Raw genomic sequence first — 16991 nt, forward strand, 5'->3', positions numbered from 1 at the left:
TTCTATTTTGCTGTTAAGGCATATTTGTTCCCCACCAGAAGGATGACATTGCAACAAGGTTTGGACCTTGTTTTTGCTTTACCCACTGATCTTTTCAAGTGTTTCATTAGTAAGTATTTTTGTATTTGTTGGCTAAGGTATGTCATAAGACATATCACATATCACATATATGTGATAGGATATGAAAGAACCAGCAACACAAATAAGCTTGTGTTTATGAATACTTGTGTTCAGCCAAATACAGGGTAAATACTAATTCAGAGGATTATTTTTATTTTTAATTGGTGTGAAGCAGTTATGATTGTGTAATTAGTACAGATCCTATGACATCTTGGAGTTTTAAGACAAAATATTGTTACTGAGTAGTCATACTTATTCAATAGAACTGCATAATTAAAAGTAGAAAGGAAAACCTTGGGTTTCTGTTTCCAGGTGACATACAAAAACTAGCAAGACCAAAAGATGTCTGCAAGCTGTGTCTGCCTTTGAATCTAATAATTTTTGTGCACTGAACTTAAAAATTCCATATTAATTAAAAAAATAAAAAGACTAGATCAAAGATGGAAAAAAAAGATTAAAAGAAATACTTTTGACTGTGAGAATGGAAGGGACACACAGGTTAGTGGTGAATCTCTGAGAGATTATCCTTTTGCAACTTGTAAATTATAAGTATATTGTAGAGAGTATGAGTTAGATGGCAAGACTTTGAAAACAATTTGCATTATCACTTACATATTACATAAACAAAGCAAAAGCTGTGTGTATATGGTCATGAAGAGAAAGGCAAGTTGAATGACATAATTCCAAACAGTAAATGAATGCAGGGATATCAACAACACAGAGTGATGTCATCTTTAAATTTGTGGTATATTCTTCCTCTGTTTCAACAGGCATTAAAGTTCAAGTAAACAACAAAGAGCTAGGGCTCTTAAATTGGTGACACAAATGACTAGAGTGGAAAAATTTACTTCTCTAGTTCCTTTTACAGCTGGAATGATACATCTGAAACAGTATGGATCCAGTTGTCTGTTCTGCTCTGGGTGGAAGTTCTGCAAGGAAATTTCAGTTTTATATTTCTGGCTAAGTGTGCATTGGCACTGTCTGAAGCTCTGGTAGGAATTGGCATTTATAACTTTCTCTGTTATAAAAGTTCCCTCTCTCTGAGCATTTATATACTTGGACATTCAATAAACTGCAGGATAGTTCTCCCAGAACTAGAGTAGTGGTCTCTAAGATGATCACATTGTTGGTTTGAGTTCAATAGATGATCATTTGTCCATGGAAAGGTGTAGAGAAATGTCACATATATTTTTTCTAGTGATGCTGGCTGAGGGTAGCTGAGTTTTGTTTTTCTGTGGCTGATGGTGAAATCAGTTGTTTAGTGGTCAGGGAAATAACACTGAAAAGCAGTTTCTAATATTGATCTTTTTTTTTTCTGCTGGGTCTGAAGCATTTATTAGTGTGTAACCCAGTGGTTGAACAGAAGAAGAGCGTGGTTCATTCAGAAATAACACTTCAGTATTGTATGCCCGACAAAACAGTGGTTTTTATTTCTTTTTAAACAAACAGATTCAGCAGCAGAGTGAGAGAGAATAGAAATGGTTAAAATGGACAGGTGACTTGTGGTGACCAAGGAAAGAAGTGAGCATTGGATTAGAATGATTACCGGAAGATCAAATAATGGTGGTAAAAAATAATTTCCAGAAAATTCCATTGAGGATCATAGAAAGAGAAGTTTCAGTAGAAGTAACTGTAAATGCATATAGATCTAGGCTCCCAAAAAAAGTCAACTAAAAAACCCAAAAGATGTTACTTTCACAGCCCACTGAATTGAACCAGAAAAACTGAATCATTGCATGTTTCCAAAATGTGTGGAAGGACAGTGTTGGGAGCCTAGACTACTTGTCCTCTGCAGCCAGTGCTTTACAGTCACCCATTTCTAACACAGGAAATGTTATTTTGTGTTCTCTTATAATAAACAAACTTAATGGATTTGGAAGACATTTGTTGCCAGAGTGGCAAGTTGTGATGCATAGGGCAAACTGAGAATAGACCCAGTGTTCAGTGTTTCATTTTGGAAAGAGTTGATTTTCCATTGCAGAGGATCTTCTGTTCAGTAGGTGGGGCACATGTATTTAGCCAAACTTGAAAGCTGAAACCTTGCTGAGAAGACAATATTAGGTTGTGAAATACTGACTTTTTGGGAATCAATAGAGAGGGTACTCCTGGCTGAAGGCCTGTTCTAATGTAGTGACAAAGCGAAAACAATGTATAAATACCACTGAATGCATTGCAAATATAGATTATAGGTATGAAAAAAAATCTAAAATATTGCAAAAAAAAAATGTCCATGACTCACTGGAACCAGAAAGACACCTATCATGGAATAAACTTATTAAGATACTAGTTTCAGATTGTTCATAAAGATGGAGAATACGAGGACTTTTCAGTAAGTGCTCTTGTTCTCTGTTTGAAGACAGGATAATTTGTTCTTCCATAGAGTAAGGATACCAACAACTAACAAGGATGTTACACAAAAGTGCTAAGTTCCCAGAGACATTAGTTTGTAGGTCTTTACTGAATAGGGTAGGAGAAACTCCAACTTGGGTTGTTCCAGCATTCAAAAGGAGATGGTATTTCTGTTGATATCAATGTCAAGTAGATACAAAGCTACTCTAAAAAAATAGTAGGCAAGTTGAATTAATTTGAAAGAAGAATTCAGGGCTGTAAAGCTGAATTAATGATAGTCAATTACCTTTTTATGGCAAATATGTGTTGTCAAACAAATTTGTGTGTTTTGCTTACTGAATTGATTAAAGAAATTGTGTAGATGCGTTATAGATTTATGTGCATAAATTTAGATGACTTAAACCTCCCTTTAAGTTATTTTTCCCCAAAGCAGGTATTTAAATAAGCCATATTCTCCTCACCTCACAGTTGCTCTACATTCTTAGTAGATGATTTTGTTACTAGGGGAGCTGGAACAGAGAAATAGGGTAACTAAACTGTAAAGCTTTGGAATTGGACCGTGTCCTTGCTGGGATTGCTTTACCAATGTTGTTTCTGTTCTTGCATTCATGCAGCTGTGTCAAACAAATCTGTACTTGTGCAAATGGTGCAGGGAATTGTGCTCTACAGATAAAAACAGTTTTGTGGTTACCTGTGAATAAATGCAATTATACATGTCACAGTGGGTGATTAAGTGGGCCCTTTTTCATGAAGATTAAGACTGTAGAGGTGCATTCATGGGGAGAAAATAAAGGACCCGCAGAAGGGCTCTTGGATTTGCAGGAAAGGAAATGGCAAGAGCTAAGGACTGGAAAATGAGGCCTGGCAAATTCAGAAGTATAAAATAATTTAAAAATTGGATTATATACACAATTTTGTTGTAATTCTTCAAGTAAATACTGGTTGTTCAAATCTTAAACATAATACCTAATTTTATCCTGCTCATTTCTCATTAAAGTATAGCCAGTTCTGGTTAAAAAGTCTAACCAAATAGCTGTGAAAAGTAGACTGAAGACTAATCTTTGTTCAGGCCCTGGATGGGAGCCAGTATCCCTATTGGTACTAGTTATCCCTGTAACTATTGTTACTGTTGTCTTGCCTAAAGGATCAGTGAAGGTGTTACTGTGTGTAACACAAAGTATTGAGAAGTGTAGAGTAAGATTTCATTCTTCATAGGAAACAGCTTTAAAAATTCTGTTTTCACAGGAGTAGTTTTTTCTCTTTGTCACCCAACTCATACACATAATATTCAAATATTGTTTAAGCATTTTATCATCTCTGTTCAGTTATTGTTCGAAACATAAAATAGTCCAGTTGTCTTATGTGTTTACCTTACAGGCCCAACCTTCAGTTACTCACAGGCATTAAGTCTAATTACTGACTTAGTTGTCTTGAAGTTAGACCTTCTTCAGCTGAAAACCAGCAGGGTCTCATACCTTTTTTCATGTAATCACAGGGAACAATGTGGAAACCTAACCTCATTAAAAGAAAGAACTTCCTATTATTTTGAGAACATACTGTTTCTCTGCCAGGTTGTCTACAACTTCAAAGATTCTCCCCTTGCCCAGTTTTAGCAGACCTGATTAGCAAACTAGAGTTGCAGAAACTTTTGACTGGAAAAAAATTCAGGACACAAGAAAAAAATCAGTGACTGTATCAAAAGTTTCTCACTTTTATTCTAGTTTATTTGAACTGCTCTGGAATCTTCACTGCATGCTGTAAAACTGAGGCAAGATTTATTAGAAGCTTCTGAATATATTAATATTTTTTAAGATCTCTTTAACTTGTCTTCATGTGCACTTTTCTGTACTTCATTGCTGTTTGATGCAAGTGCAGATGAGCTGTATATTTCCATTTTAATAATTTTGACCGTAAAGGTTAGATGTCCATAATGTAGTCTTTACCCACAGATGCTCTTCATAGAATCACAGAAGGGTTTAGTTTGGAAGGGATCTTAAAGACCATCTGCTTCCACGCCCCTGCTGTGAGCTGAGACACCTTCCACTAGACCAGGGTGCTCAAAGTCCCATCCAACCTGGCCTTGAATACTTCCAGGGATGGAGGTTCCAGAGCTTCTCTAGAATTAAAGAATTAATTCCCAATATCTAACCTACACTTGTCCTGCTTCAGTTTGAAGCCTTTCCCCTTAGTCCTTTTATGACGTGCTCTTGTAAAAAAGCTTCTTGTAGGTCCCACTGATACTGGAAGGTGCTCTGAGGTCTCAGAGCCTTCTCTTGTCCAGGCTGAGCAGCCCCAGCTCTCAGCTGTCTTCACTGGAGAGTTGCTCTACCCCTCTGGTGTCTCCATGGCCATTCTGAACTTTCTCAGTTAACATGTTTGATGGGTTGTGGCCCCGGAGCTGGACACAGCAGTCCAGGTGGGGTCTCATGAGAGAAGAGTAGAGGGAACATCGCCTGCCTCTTCCTGCTGGCCGGATTCCATTGATGCTGATGGGCACCTTGGACTTTCTGGGCTTCAAGTGCACATTTCTGGATCGTATCTGGGTCATATCGAGCTTTCCTCAACCGATTTTGAGGTCTTTTGTTTTGTTTGTTCTTGTTCACTGATAGGTCTCATTTACTAGCTGTTAGAGCTCTTAGCAGGAGTAATAATCCGCAATTTTATTAAGGTGTTTTACAACTGCAGTGCTCGCACTCACCTTTTGTTTTGTGATGATGCATACATGGCAAATAGTGTTCCTTTATCTTTTTTTTCTTTTTTGCCTTAAGTGTGTTTTCAGCCTGTTGTAAATGTAGCCTAGTACACAAATTATCACTGATTTGTAATAATTTATTGATAATTTATATTTGTAATGACTTCCTAATGTGGGAAGATGTCCTTTTCTCCTCCTTATCCCTTTTTTATCTCTATTTCTGACAGGAATCTATGAAAAATATCTTGAAATAATATTTGAAAGAAAACTGTGGTGCAGAGTAGTAATAAATTACTGTGCTTTTTCCCCCCCTACTAATTGAGTTGAAATTGAATTTAATTTGAAGTAAAATCTCACAACAGATTGTGAGAGTTCCTGGTACAGTTAAAAGTAAAACTGTGCTAATACAGCTATGTTAATAGCAGTCTGACATAGCCAGAGTGACAGATTTTACAGCATTGTTGTTTCAGCAGTGACATTGATTTGTTTATTAGCCATGGTATCAGGTTAAACTGTTACAATAAATGGTAGGAAGTTAGAGATCGTGTCAGGGTAACAGAAACCAAAAGTATATTTCCAAAAACCCATCTTGGAAAGGAAACACGAGTGTGCTGTGTGCCAACAGCTTTGTGCTCTCAGCCTGCCTGGCTGCAGTGTCAGGAATCAGAATGTGGATATAGAAATGCTTATATGCTAAGGATACAATTCATTCAAACTATAAAAAGAATTGGTTTAATAATTTCAGGTTCTGTACCTATCACACAGCTTTCACTGTAAATCTCCTGGTTTTTCATTTCAAGTAGATTTCTTTTCATTGTGTGAGAATTTCTTTGTAAAATAGGAAAAGAAGGTGATAGACAAATCTATAAAGTAAATACACAAGATGATATTTCTCCCATTGTTTCAATTTATAATAATCAGTGAAGTATAATTTTAGCAAAGAATTTAAAGATGCTTAATGATATATCTCCTTCACTTTATTACTCTACAAAAATAATTAAACTGTGATAAAGAAGCTAAAACTAAGCTTGTAGCTTAGCTAATCTAAAGCTAAAACAGTAGTTAAAAACATATTGTGGTAGTGAAACACACTCTAAGCATCCAGATGAACTGAAGTTATCTGACTGACTAAAGGAAAATTCAATAGCATATTTTAAAATTTATCACTGGGAGCACATGCTTAACCTTTCAGGTCTTTTCTTGTAATGCTTGTACTCTGTATGTACTTTGTATTTTATCTGTAGGAAAAGGCGTAATAGAATTGTGCATCCTTTTGGTTTGTCAGTTATTCTGTGTATATTTTGTTAAATCAAAAGCCTTTTCTGGAGTTGCTATTCATCTTGCTCCCCCTTCTCCTCCCAGAAATTTTGGCACAACCACATATCACACTTAGTGATTCAAAGACAAGCTCTTATTTTTTTGGCTGCTACAACCTAAAAATTAAGGTTAGCATTTTTCTCACAGCAAGTGTGTGTTGCCCTCTGCCTTTCTGTGGTCCCGATGGCCCTAGCTGCCTTTGAGTGCTTCCTTCTGCCCTTTACTGCTGGACCTGTACTCCTCTTCTTCCTCACATCCTTCTTCTTTAACACTTCTTTAACACTGTCTCTGAGTGATTCTGATTTCCTGTTAGTATGTGTTTTTTTCCTTTTTTTTTTTTTACCTTCCCCCACCAAAACAAAACCCAAACCCTCGATTTCATTTTGCTTCTTGAATTACACAAGTGCTCTATGAAGTAGAAAAAGGAGATGGTAATTATAGAGTCAGATTCTTTTTTCCTCTTGGTGTAAGACAAATACTTGCAGTGATATAATGGCAGAATGTGTGAAGTAGGAGAGGAATTCAGCTCTTATAAGGCTGGAAAATTTTAAGACAGAAGGTGATTGTTCTTAGCTGTATGTTGGAGGTATTTTGTCTGAATAATGGGTAACAGAAGAGTAATTTAGCATAATCTAGATTTTTTAATACTTCATTGAAACTTTGCTAAAGAATGCTGTATTCTCTCCTTTCAAAAGAGTCTGATAGCAATTGGCAACTAAAACTTTTTTCGTAGGAAACAAACATAAGTCTAGAATATTCAACTGTCAAAGAAATTTGATAATTGGCACATACATCACTTTAAAAAGAAGTACTGCAGTATAGTATATTTAATGGTTAACACAACAGAAATTTTGTTCTTCTGTCTGGGTAAATTCTGTAGCCTTTCAAAGAATTATTTAACTTAAAATGAAAAAAATCCAACATGGGTGGGGAAGATAGGATGTTTAAGTTTATTTGTGGTGGGACATAGTGCCTGTCAGGCTAGTTCAGTGATACTCTTAACAAACCTCCTTCATATAAATAAAAAGTAGATCCTGATGTTAAACCCACCTTTTGGTGTGTACAAATAAATAATAATTATGTATGGACATACATGTGTGTATTTATGTAACAATGAAGGGAGGTGAATTGATCTGTGTCCAACTGCATACATTTTTAATTTAATATATTTAGAAAGTACAGAAGTGACTGCTATTCCCTTGGCACTAATAAAGTAAACAGAACTTCCAACCATGTGTGGATTACATGCCTTGTAATCCATAAAAATTGTTGTGTACTAGAAACTAGATGTTTGTGATGTATTTACATTTCAGTTTCACAGGTTTGTGATGTACTAGTGTGTGAAGGTAAGCTTCTTGAATATTCTAATAGATACTGGCACTGCACTCTGCTTGTTTTGGTATTTTTAGTGTGGGATAACCTCATTTTACAATATAAAATTGAATGGAAACGCATTTGCAGTTAAAAAACAACATAGTCAGATACCAGCTAATACTTTAGAGACAGAGAACGTGTGGAAACTGGCAGTGCTTGCTTGTGTTTCTGAGATGTGTTTGCTGGAATTAATATTTTTGGAATCCTGTACAATTCTGCTTGCCTTAGGCTGAGTGGTGTGAAATGTAATTGAACTAATGATTCACTGTGGTGAGATCATTTTAAAGAATGTAGTGGGCTTCTTATTGTACAATACTATGGCATAAATTTGCCCTTTTTTCTTCAGCGATGCTGCCTCTTTGCATTCTGTTTTAGTCTATCTGTCAAGCACCTACACCGTCATATCACTCCTGAAATCCTCTTGTGTCTGTAGGATATGTAGTGTGTCTTCACAATTTACTTTTTATTTTGTCTTGTGTTAAATTTGTCATGTGGCACAGATAATTTATGGTTCTGTTTTATGATGGCTTCTGGGTCTATGTAGGATGGCACATATTCTTACTTGTGTTCCTTCCTTCTGTATGTAGAATTTTTTTCTGCAGCCCTCAAAGTGTACTCCTATGTAGTATAAGTCCTCTTTTTAAAAATTTATTGAAGACGAAGAATAGTAAAAATGAAGTAAAAATAGTAAAAATGAGTTTGTAAAGGCAATCAATGAGTGTGATCAACACAGCCTTTAAAACCAGGCTCAATCTCTTTGGGCAATTCCTAGGCTGCTCTTTCTCTGCTATGAAGTGCTGCTTCATTGCATCTGATTTTCTAATGAATGAGCTTTTAACACTAAATGTGTAATTCTTGAGGTTTTATTTAATTTTAAGAAGTAAGGTTATGTTGTCAAGAAACCTTTCAAGTCTGAAAGCTTTTCTAAATGCTTTTTTCAGATAAGGACATGATGTAGACTTATTAATCTGTTCATTATCATTTCTCTTCTATTTAAATGAATGAGTAGTATCTTTCATTTAAGAATGCTTTATTGGAAGATTAGTAATCACTGAAATCATGTTATGATATTAACCCTACACATCCCAGCTTCTCCTGCTTCTAGTGTTCAAAATACAGAGGGTAGCTGGAAAGGGAAATGAAGAAGGGGTACAAAAAAGGAAAAAAAACTAGTTTCTGCTTAAATATTTTGCATGCATTTCTTTTCAAATTATTCTCAAAAGAATTTTTAAACTGGTAAATTTGGAGGATATGGGATTAAAAAAAAAAGAGAGATTATTGCATTTACTTCCTCTCTGCAGCTTCTCAAATAAGATGTAGGATTTAAATTTTTTTAGAAAATCAGAGATAACTTGGATAAAAAAGTGCTTTAAATGCAGTTGAATGCAGGTATTTTTGGGCCAGTTTCCACAAAAAAACCTCAGTGAAAATATGAAAGTATGTTTGAATATATTACACAGTAATTTCATATCATTTCACATCAATCAGATAATAACATTTCTAGATAGAATTTACATGATTATAAGTGGCTATTGTTTGTAGAATATGGAGCTGCAGTATTATATTTTGGGTCTTCAGTTCTGGTAAGCTAAGGCATGAGCTCAAGTAAACTAAGTACATTGCAGGTATTTTTTTTTAAGCACAAAACCAGTTTTGGCAATACACATATGATTAATAATTCAGCTATGTGGTGGAGAAGAGCTTTTTGTTCCCTTAAAACTGTGCCTTTTTTATGCACAACTTCAGAAAAGTGCTTTAGAAATTTTCTAGTTTTTTATGTAATGTTTTAGTCAAACTAGCTCTCGTATTCAAGGGTATGATCTACTTTTTTATATAAGATAATAGTTATTGAGAATTAGCATTTTAAATATACTGGTAGCTGGTGACACATTGATCAGTTTATGTAACAAGAGGAATGAAATCATGCTAATTGATTTTGCAGGTTTTTGTTTTGTTTCCCCCTCCCCACCAGGGTTTCATTGAAATGAAGAAATTAAGTGTGGCATGGTGCAAACAACTTGACAAACTTATGTTTGGATAAAGATCTTAATTCTTGTTTACAGTGCTATGGATGATGATAAATTCATAAGGCTTCTTGATACTTCAATGCAGGTTTGGAATGAAATTGAAGAAGACAATGTAGAACAAAGGTATGCCATGGCTGCCCAGAAATGCAGGAATACAGTAGCTGGCAGTATTGGTGATTGGTTTGTGACAAGGCAATTGCATGGCTAGAGCTGAACACAGTGGAGAATAATAAAGTTATCAAGGGCAGGAAAATTATCTTTTACTTTAGCTGTGGCATTTGACAATCATATCTATGTAGATGGATGGTAGGAATGAAAAATTCCCGTGTGAAAGGTCCTTGTGTCACACTAGAGGTCAGTGTGAAAAATCTAAACCTTTGCACAGGATTGACTCAGTTGGCTGACCTTTAGCATCAGCCAAATAATTTTCTCATCCATGCTTTTTTCCTTAATTTAGCCTTTTACTCCTGCCCTGTCCTTTGTAATTATTCAAAGTTGTGTATTTTCCATGTAGAAATTGTAGATCTGAGATTGCATATGCAAAACTTTTTACTTTTCTTAAGAGTACTGTCAATTTCTGGACTGGTATGAATTTTTTTCCCTATATCAAAAGTTTCTGAACCAGTAATTGAAGGTAGTCACATGCTGGAGAAGATTGAAATAAGTGGAATATCTAAATATGAGGTCAAAATGCATCCAGGTTGTAGTTGCATAATATTCAGAATACTCTGATCAATATTGTTTATGAATTAAATTTAAAAACACCATATCATACAAAATGGTGAATTTGTGCTATAGAAAATTATTCCCAAGTGCAATTTTTACTTAAAAATTATTTTATATTTACAGAGAAACTGAGCCATACAAATATTTTTAAAAGTTTGCACTTCTTTAAGGCTATTTATTTTCTAAAAAAAGAGGACTTGAATATTTTTGACAAATATACACATGGTGTTACGCTAACAAACAGCCATGCAACATATATCTTACATAATGAAGAAATTGAATATACAAGACCTACTCTATTTAACATATATATTGAAAATATACAGTCTTGCCAATAGTTAAAAAAGTTTTTCTTATTTGGCAGTATTTTTTTTTACAATTTGTTCAAATATTCCGTTTGATGTGTTTTGGTGAATACTGAAATCTAGTCAGTGACAACCTGAGGTACTAAACATTTCTGTCTTACTTCGCTGTCTTCAAAGGTAATCTTTTTGCTCCTTTTAGGCTCTATCCATGAGTTGTGTATTACAGCGTTATTTGGCATGGGATCTGCTTCCACTATTGAAACAACTCGCTTTTTCATCTTACTTTTCAGAACTTTCTGAAACTTTTGCCTCGTGAATGCGTAAAGTAGAGGGTGAAATATTGTTGTTCCATATGCCATTACTAGAAAACATAATCTCAACTTTACCAAAAGGTCACTTGGGCCCAAACATAAGATAGTGGTGTTTAAAACAGAGATGGGTGTCCAGCAGAGGAGGAAGGTGGAGATGATCAGAAGGGACATTCTGAAGACTCTCTTTTGCCGTTCTCGCCGCTCCCGGTGCCGTTTCACAGCTCGGCGCAGAGCAATTATGACGGACACGGAAGTCCTTACACCAAAGACGACGTTTTTTCCTGCGCTGCTGTGGGACATATCCGTAGTCTCATGCTGCGTGGTCAAAGAAATAGTTTTTTTCTTTCTGTTTTTCTTCTTTTGTCCTGTTGTAAATCTTGTACCAATCCGAATATTTAGGGCCTGGAGTATTTTGGTGTATGTAATTAGCATTACTACAACAGTGAAGAAAAATATTGGGATCTGAACGAGAATGTGGTAGTACATTCCTAGCTCAGTGTGGTACTCGTTTGTACTCACGCACAGAAGTGTCTTATTTTCCCAAGTGCTTGCACTTTGGAGACTGAAGAAGTTGACTTCAATGAAAGGAATCAGGAAGGAAAACAGTGAAATGATCCATATTGATGTCATTAATATCACAGCCCTTCCCATGGTCAGGATTCGATTAGCAGGTTTTACAGAGATGTCGTATCGGTCCAGCGTGATAGCGAAGACGTTGATTGCAGTTGAAACACTTGCAAAAGAGACACAAGCCTCATGGAAGCAGCAGATGAGAGCAGTGTTACTCTCCAGTGAAAGCAGAAGGATAACTATAGTTAGAGGAATACATCCCACACAAATTATTACATCAAGTACATGAAGGTTCATTGTAATTATGTTACTGACAGAATTGATTAAGTTGGATTTCATACAGTAAAGTACCAGAACGGTGAGGTTGCTGCCAAGTCCCAAAACAATTTCTAACATCAAAAATCCAGTGAGAGAAACTTGAAAGCTTAATGGATATGACAGTGGTTGGTACATGTTGGTATCGATGTCATCAATGGCATCTCGAACTGTAATGTTAGATTCGGACTGCATGTTGACTTCCAGAATGGGGGACAAACACATTCTTTTGTTGCAGCTGGTTTTTCTCCTGAAAGGTGAAATAAAATATAGAACTATTTGATTTCTTTTTTTAACATTTATTGGAGATAAATGCTGGGGAAGGAGGAGGGGGAAAAAAAACAATATTCTTACCAAACTCTTCATTTACAGTATATTTAGAGCTTTAATTGGCATGGACTCAAAAGCCTGAAGATCTAGAATAAGGTCTTTGCTTTTTAAAGAAAGCAGGATTTGTTTGAAAAAAGAAAAAATAGTGACAAGTTTCCACTTAGGGAGGCAAGCCTTTGTTTATAGTGATGTGGTTTTTCACAAAGGGCTCATTTGTTGAATAAACCATACTTTGTGCATAGCCTTTGTATTGCTTTGAGGGTCATTTTAGAAGAATGTTGTTAAGTATTAACAAATCAGTGATCAAGATGATTTTAAAAAGCTCTTGTGGAAAAAAAAAGTGATAGGAGCATGGAGCACTGTTGCTTATGTATCATAAAAGGGATGTTTAAATTATTTATGCCAATTTATCCACCTCTTTCTTGCAAGGTTTACGGTAGTGCTGTGGACTGAAATGTGATGTTCTGTAATTCACCAGTTTTTTAGAGAGTTTAAACCTTCTGTTCATTTTAATCTTCTGAGCATCTATGTGTATGATGCTTGCCACTACAACAGCTTTATATAAAGTATATATAATTTCAAATGCAGAACTTATATGGGTTTGGGAAGTTGAGTTTATTACAATATACTACATTTCCTTTTTCTGATTTGAATTTTCAATTGCTTCAAGAAATCTATGCCTACATGGAATGGAAGAGTATTTGATTTTAATCCAAAATATATTTAAGGGAATAATTTCAGCAAATAATATTTAAAAAGAAAATTGTCTTTTTCAGGTTTTGATTTTGGTTTGTTTTTTTTAAAATTTAATACAAACTGCAATTAAACCAAGCAGATTTACATACATAGCATGTTTCCCTTAGAAATAAGTAAGGATCAGAAAGGTATTTATTTTATCTAGCAGATTTTTTGTGTTTCATCTGCTTAGTTTTACACATGCGACTAAGTTCTAAATATAGCATCTGCATGTAATACCTGATGTTTGTATGATTTATATCGTCAGCCAGCTCTTGAGTTTGTAATTGATTGGATAAATAAAAGAGAGTTTATTCAATTTCTTGTTATGGTACTGGAGGGCTTTTTCCTAGGTAGCTTTAAATTTAAGAGGGGACATATTTGGCATGAAAATAAATTTGGATGTCGACCTTTGTTCTATTCTGAATACATTAAAATGGATAGCACTAAGGTGAACAAAACTGAGCTCTTTTAAAATGAAAGTATGAATTAAGCACACTTGGGATACAGTATGCAAATGGATTTCATCTGCAGTTCTGAAAAGCTTCAGTTGAACAATACTATTAATTGCAAATTGTATGATGAAAATTCTCGGTATTCTTCAACAGCTATTTCACATGTACCTCTTAAATAAAAAAAGATGTAAATTAGAATGTATTACTCTCAGGTGTGAAATGAAACAAGAAATATTTCAAAAGCTCTGTTTCATTTCTAATTTAGGCAACCTCTATCTGTCTTACATTAACCCTCAGGGATATGATCTCCTCTTGCGTGCTGTCCTGGCTGTGAATTGGTTTCAAGAAACCATTCCAAATGCATTGTTGAACAAATGAAGTTCTTTTGTGTTAGCAAAAGCCAGGAAGAAATCAAAAGCAGATCTGCTAAAACAAATTACAGTCTCACCCTCACATTACAGCGACCGAGTTTTTGTGAAAGCAGACAAGCTCAGCTGTGTTAGGTCGCCATGAATAGATTAAGCATCACCTCTTGGGTGCATTGCCTGGGTTTGGGAGCAGAGCTGTGTGGCCAGGAGCTCGTTCCCCCAGCGCCGTGGGGGCACCTACCTGTTCCTGTGCCTCAGGGGCCTGGCACAGCGTGGCAGCAGCTGGGCAGAAACCAACACATGCTGTCACTGAGAGATTTCTGACACGCACTGTGCCCTGGAAATCAAGTGGTAGCTGAGCTCTTATTTCATTTCTTGCAGGTTTTTTTGTTTTCCTTTTTTTTGTTCCTGCAGTTCAGCAGTAAAAAGTTCTGATTAAACATGGGGACTGCTTAATTGCCTCAGATACTTCTACAGACCAGGGCATATTCTGTGTCTGTTCTGAGTTTCAAGCCGGCAATAACAAATAAACCTTCTTTTAAGTGATGTTAATTTCCTTCCCCTGATGCATTTTGTAGAAGCCTGTTTTTATTTTCCAGGTTTAGAGAATAGTATTTTCTGATTTCAGTTTTCAGAGTGTGTGTAGACATCCTGAGTTTATGGTTGCGTATTTCTTTCTGTGATATTCCTGCTCATTACTTTTGAGTGATGGCTTAGTGAAAGAAGTTGCTATACATCATAAAATCCAGTTCATGTGCTTTGAGAGTAACCATGGGTTACCTAATTTAGTTTATTTTGATTTAAGGAGAATACATAACATCATAAAATTGAGAGAAAAATATCCATTAGTCATTATGACAAGTAAGTTATTTAATGAGTAGTATAGAAAAAGCTTGGTTAAACCTTTATTCAGCTTGCTGATGAAGTATGCATATTCTCCTTTTGGGATTTCATGTTTCATTGTCTCTTCATGCATCAGTAGTTTCCACAATTCTGGTTTTAAATTATAAATCCCTCTTTAAGAAATGCTCACCATTTTAAGAATCAATCATTGCACTCTTCTTTTAATGAAAATCTGAGCAGATGTGTTAGTCTTCCATGTATATTGTTGAAGTGTCATGCACGGAAATGGTAATGCAAGTGTGTTCCATGTTTTGTTTTTAATTCCTTTATGTCTTAAGAATACATTTTAGGGATGCATCCTGCTGCTCGTAGGTCATACAGCTACAAAGATACCCGGTCAACTGCATTCTTCATATTGTCAGTAGTAAAACTGAATTAGTTGCTGCATGCCCTTGTGAAGGGGAGGAAAAAAAAGGTTAAAAGTAGGGCTATAATTAAAAAAAAAATCAGTAATGCAAGAATGTATTTTCTAATATCAGTTATTTAATGAATAAAGGATCTCTAAAAATGGACTTTATAGATTACATAGAAAATCAGTTTGCCTGCTCTCTATTTGCTAGTAACATCATATTCTTCTGCCAGCTTACATGAATTCAGGTTTTTTGGACAAGTTTCCTGTTATCCAGATAGTACAGGTTACAAAAAAATCCTGGCTAGAAGCAATAACTGTTGGATGCAGTGTCTGTGACTAAAGCTAGAAAATGTAGTTTTGTAGCTCTGGTGAGCAGGTAGTTTATACATACAACTCTCTTGTTTTTTAATGAGAAATTGAACAGTGTTAATGAGCCTTTTAAAAAATACACTTTTGTTTAATTTGCACACTGTTACACTTTTGTTTCTTGAAATAGATGTTTAGCAAATCCATGCTTTTAATAAATGGCTTGTATGTATACGATAATGAAAGAAATAAGTTTAAAAAAAAAAACAACAAAAAAGGGGGATTTCTTGAGCAATCAGAGATTAGTCATATTAGCCAACCTTCATAAAGCAATAAGTATGCACTAATTACAGACTGTCTGATCCTTCGAAGAGTAACTGAATAAATCTGAAGCGTATTTAACTGCCAATATTTGGAAATACTGCTGAGGGAGGAAAAGCATATTCCCGGTTGCTTTATGTGGTTGTTTTCCCAATACTGTATGAGCTTAAACTGTACTGTCTTCATGTTGTACAAACAAAACAGTTTTTTAATATTCTAGAAGACTTTCATACAGAATAACATTTTTCTATCATTATGTTTTTAATGAGGAAGGGGAAATAGCATTTAAATATTTCCTGGTCTCAAATATAACAATATATTACTGCTTAATATAAGTTAAAGCTGATCTCTTGCCTTTTTATTCTCCAATTTTTTAATTTGATTTAATGTTGCTTATTCTGCATATCATAATAAGGAACAGGTCTTACCTCCACTAAAGATTTGGTAAATTCTCGATGCAGGTGAAGCAGTTCCAGGTTGGAGGGATTCATTTTGTTCACTTGTTAGCAGAGTAGAAGGGAAACAGGGTAATAAGCATATCTTCAAAAAATGACCTTAATGAAAATTTGTGCCTGTACTGTGCCATTGTTTCAGCATACTGCTCATGTATACAATTGCTTTAGTTCTGGTTTACAGGCTGCTGCAGTCTCCCACTCTTCCTACGGTAGAATCAATAAGCATCTGAAAATACATAATGAAAGTAATTTAACATACTGAAGGCTTCTTGTCTCCAGAGACACCACGGAGATTCAGGCTTTCTAAAAAAGAAGAGCAGTGCTTCTGAGAGGAAAGCTTGCGATGGGCAGCTTTTGCAGAATGACAGCCTACCTTGTCGCTTCTCCTCACTGCAGAGAGATGCAGTGCATTCACTAATTTTGATTGGTCAGTGATGTTGGGCTTTAATTGTGCTTCATATATGGGATTGATGCCCTCCCTCCCCCCAATTTATATAAGGATTCTTTTATAAAAGGACTAAATTTACAAATGATTTATGAATTCTGGAATATATTAAGGGTATGCCTGTTTTATTTTTACCTTTTCACTTTTTACTTTGTGTACACTGGAAACCACATGGCAGTGAGGAAAAAAAAAGGGATTAAATGGTTATTACTTTA

The 16991-nt window shown here is 35.3% G+C and overlaps 2 protein-coding genes across 6 annotated transcripts in view; one reads left to right on the plus strand and one right to left on the minus strand.

The window, feature by feature from the left end:
* Positions 1-16991, plus strand: part of COG5 (component of oligomeric golgi complex 5) — a 175769-nt gene that overhangs the window by 18217 nt on the left and 140561 nt on the right. The window lies entirely within an intron of this gene.
* GPR22 (G protein-coupled receptor 22) lies at positions 10750-16668 on the minus strand. 3 transcript variants are annotated; one of them, XM_058805054.1, is made up of 3 exons: positions 16305-16668; positions 15028-15288; positions 10750-12356 (listed from the first exon to the last, which is right to left on the minus strand). In XM_058805054.1, the coding sequence occupies exon 3, from the start codon at positions 12329-12331 to the stop codon at positions 11030-11032; it is 1302 nt and encodes a 433-aa protein (XP_058661037.1). In that variant the 5' UTR covers positions 12332-12356; positions 15028-15288; positions 16305-16668; the 3' UTR covers positions 10750-11029. The 3 variants fall into 3 exon arrangements, with proteins under 3 accessions (XP_058661037.1, XP_058661036.1, XP_058661038.1); XM_058805053.1 differs by lacking the exon at positions 15028-15288; XM_058805055.1 differs by lacking the exons at positions 15028-15288; positions 16305-16668 and adding an exon at positions 14236-14390.

Source organism: Ammospiza caudacuta, chromosome 5 (genome assembly GCF_027887145.1).
Source record: "Ammospiza caudacuta isolate bAmmCau1 chromosome 5, bAmmCau1.pri, whole genome shotgun sequence".
NCBI lineage: Eukaryota > Metazoa > Chordata > Aves > Passeriformes > Passerellidae > Ammospiza > Ammospiza caudacuta.

Coding starts and splice junctions, on each gene's coding strand:
- GPR22 (XM_058805053.1), bottom strand. CDS start 12,331: ATGTGTTTGTCCCCCATTCTGGAAGTCAACATGCAGTCCGAATCTAAC.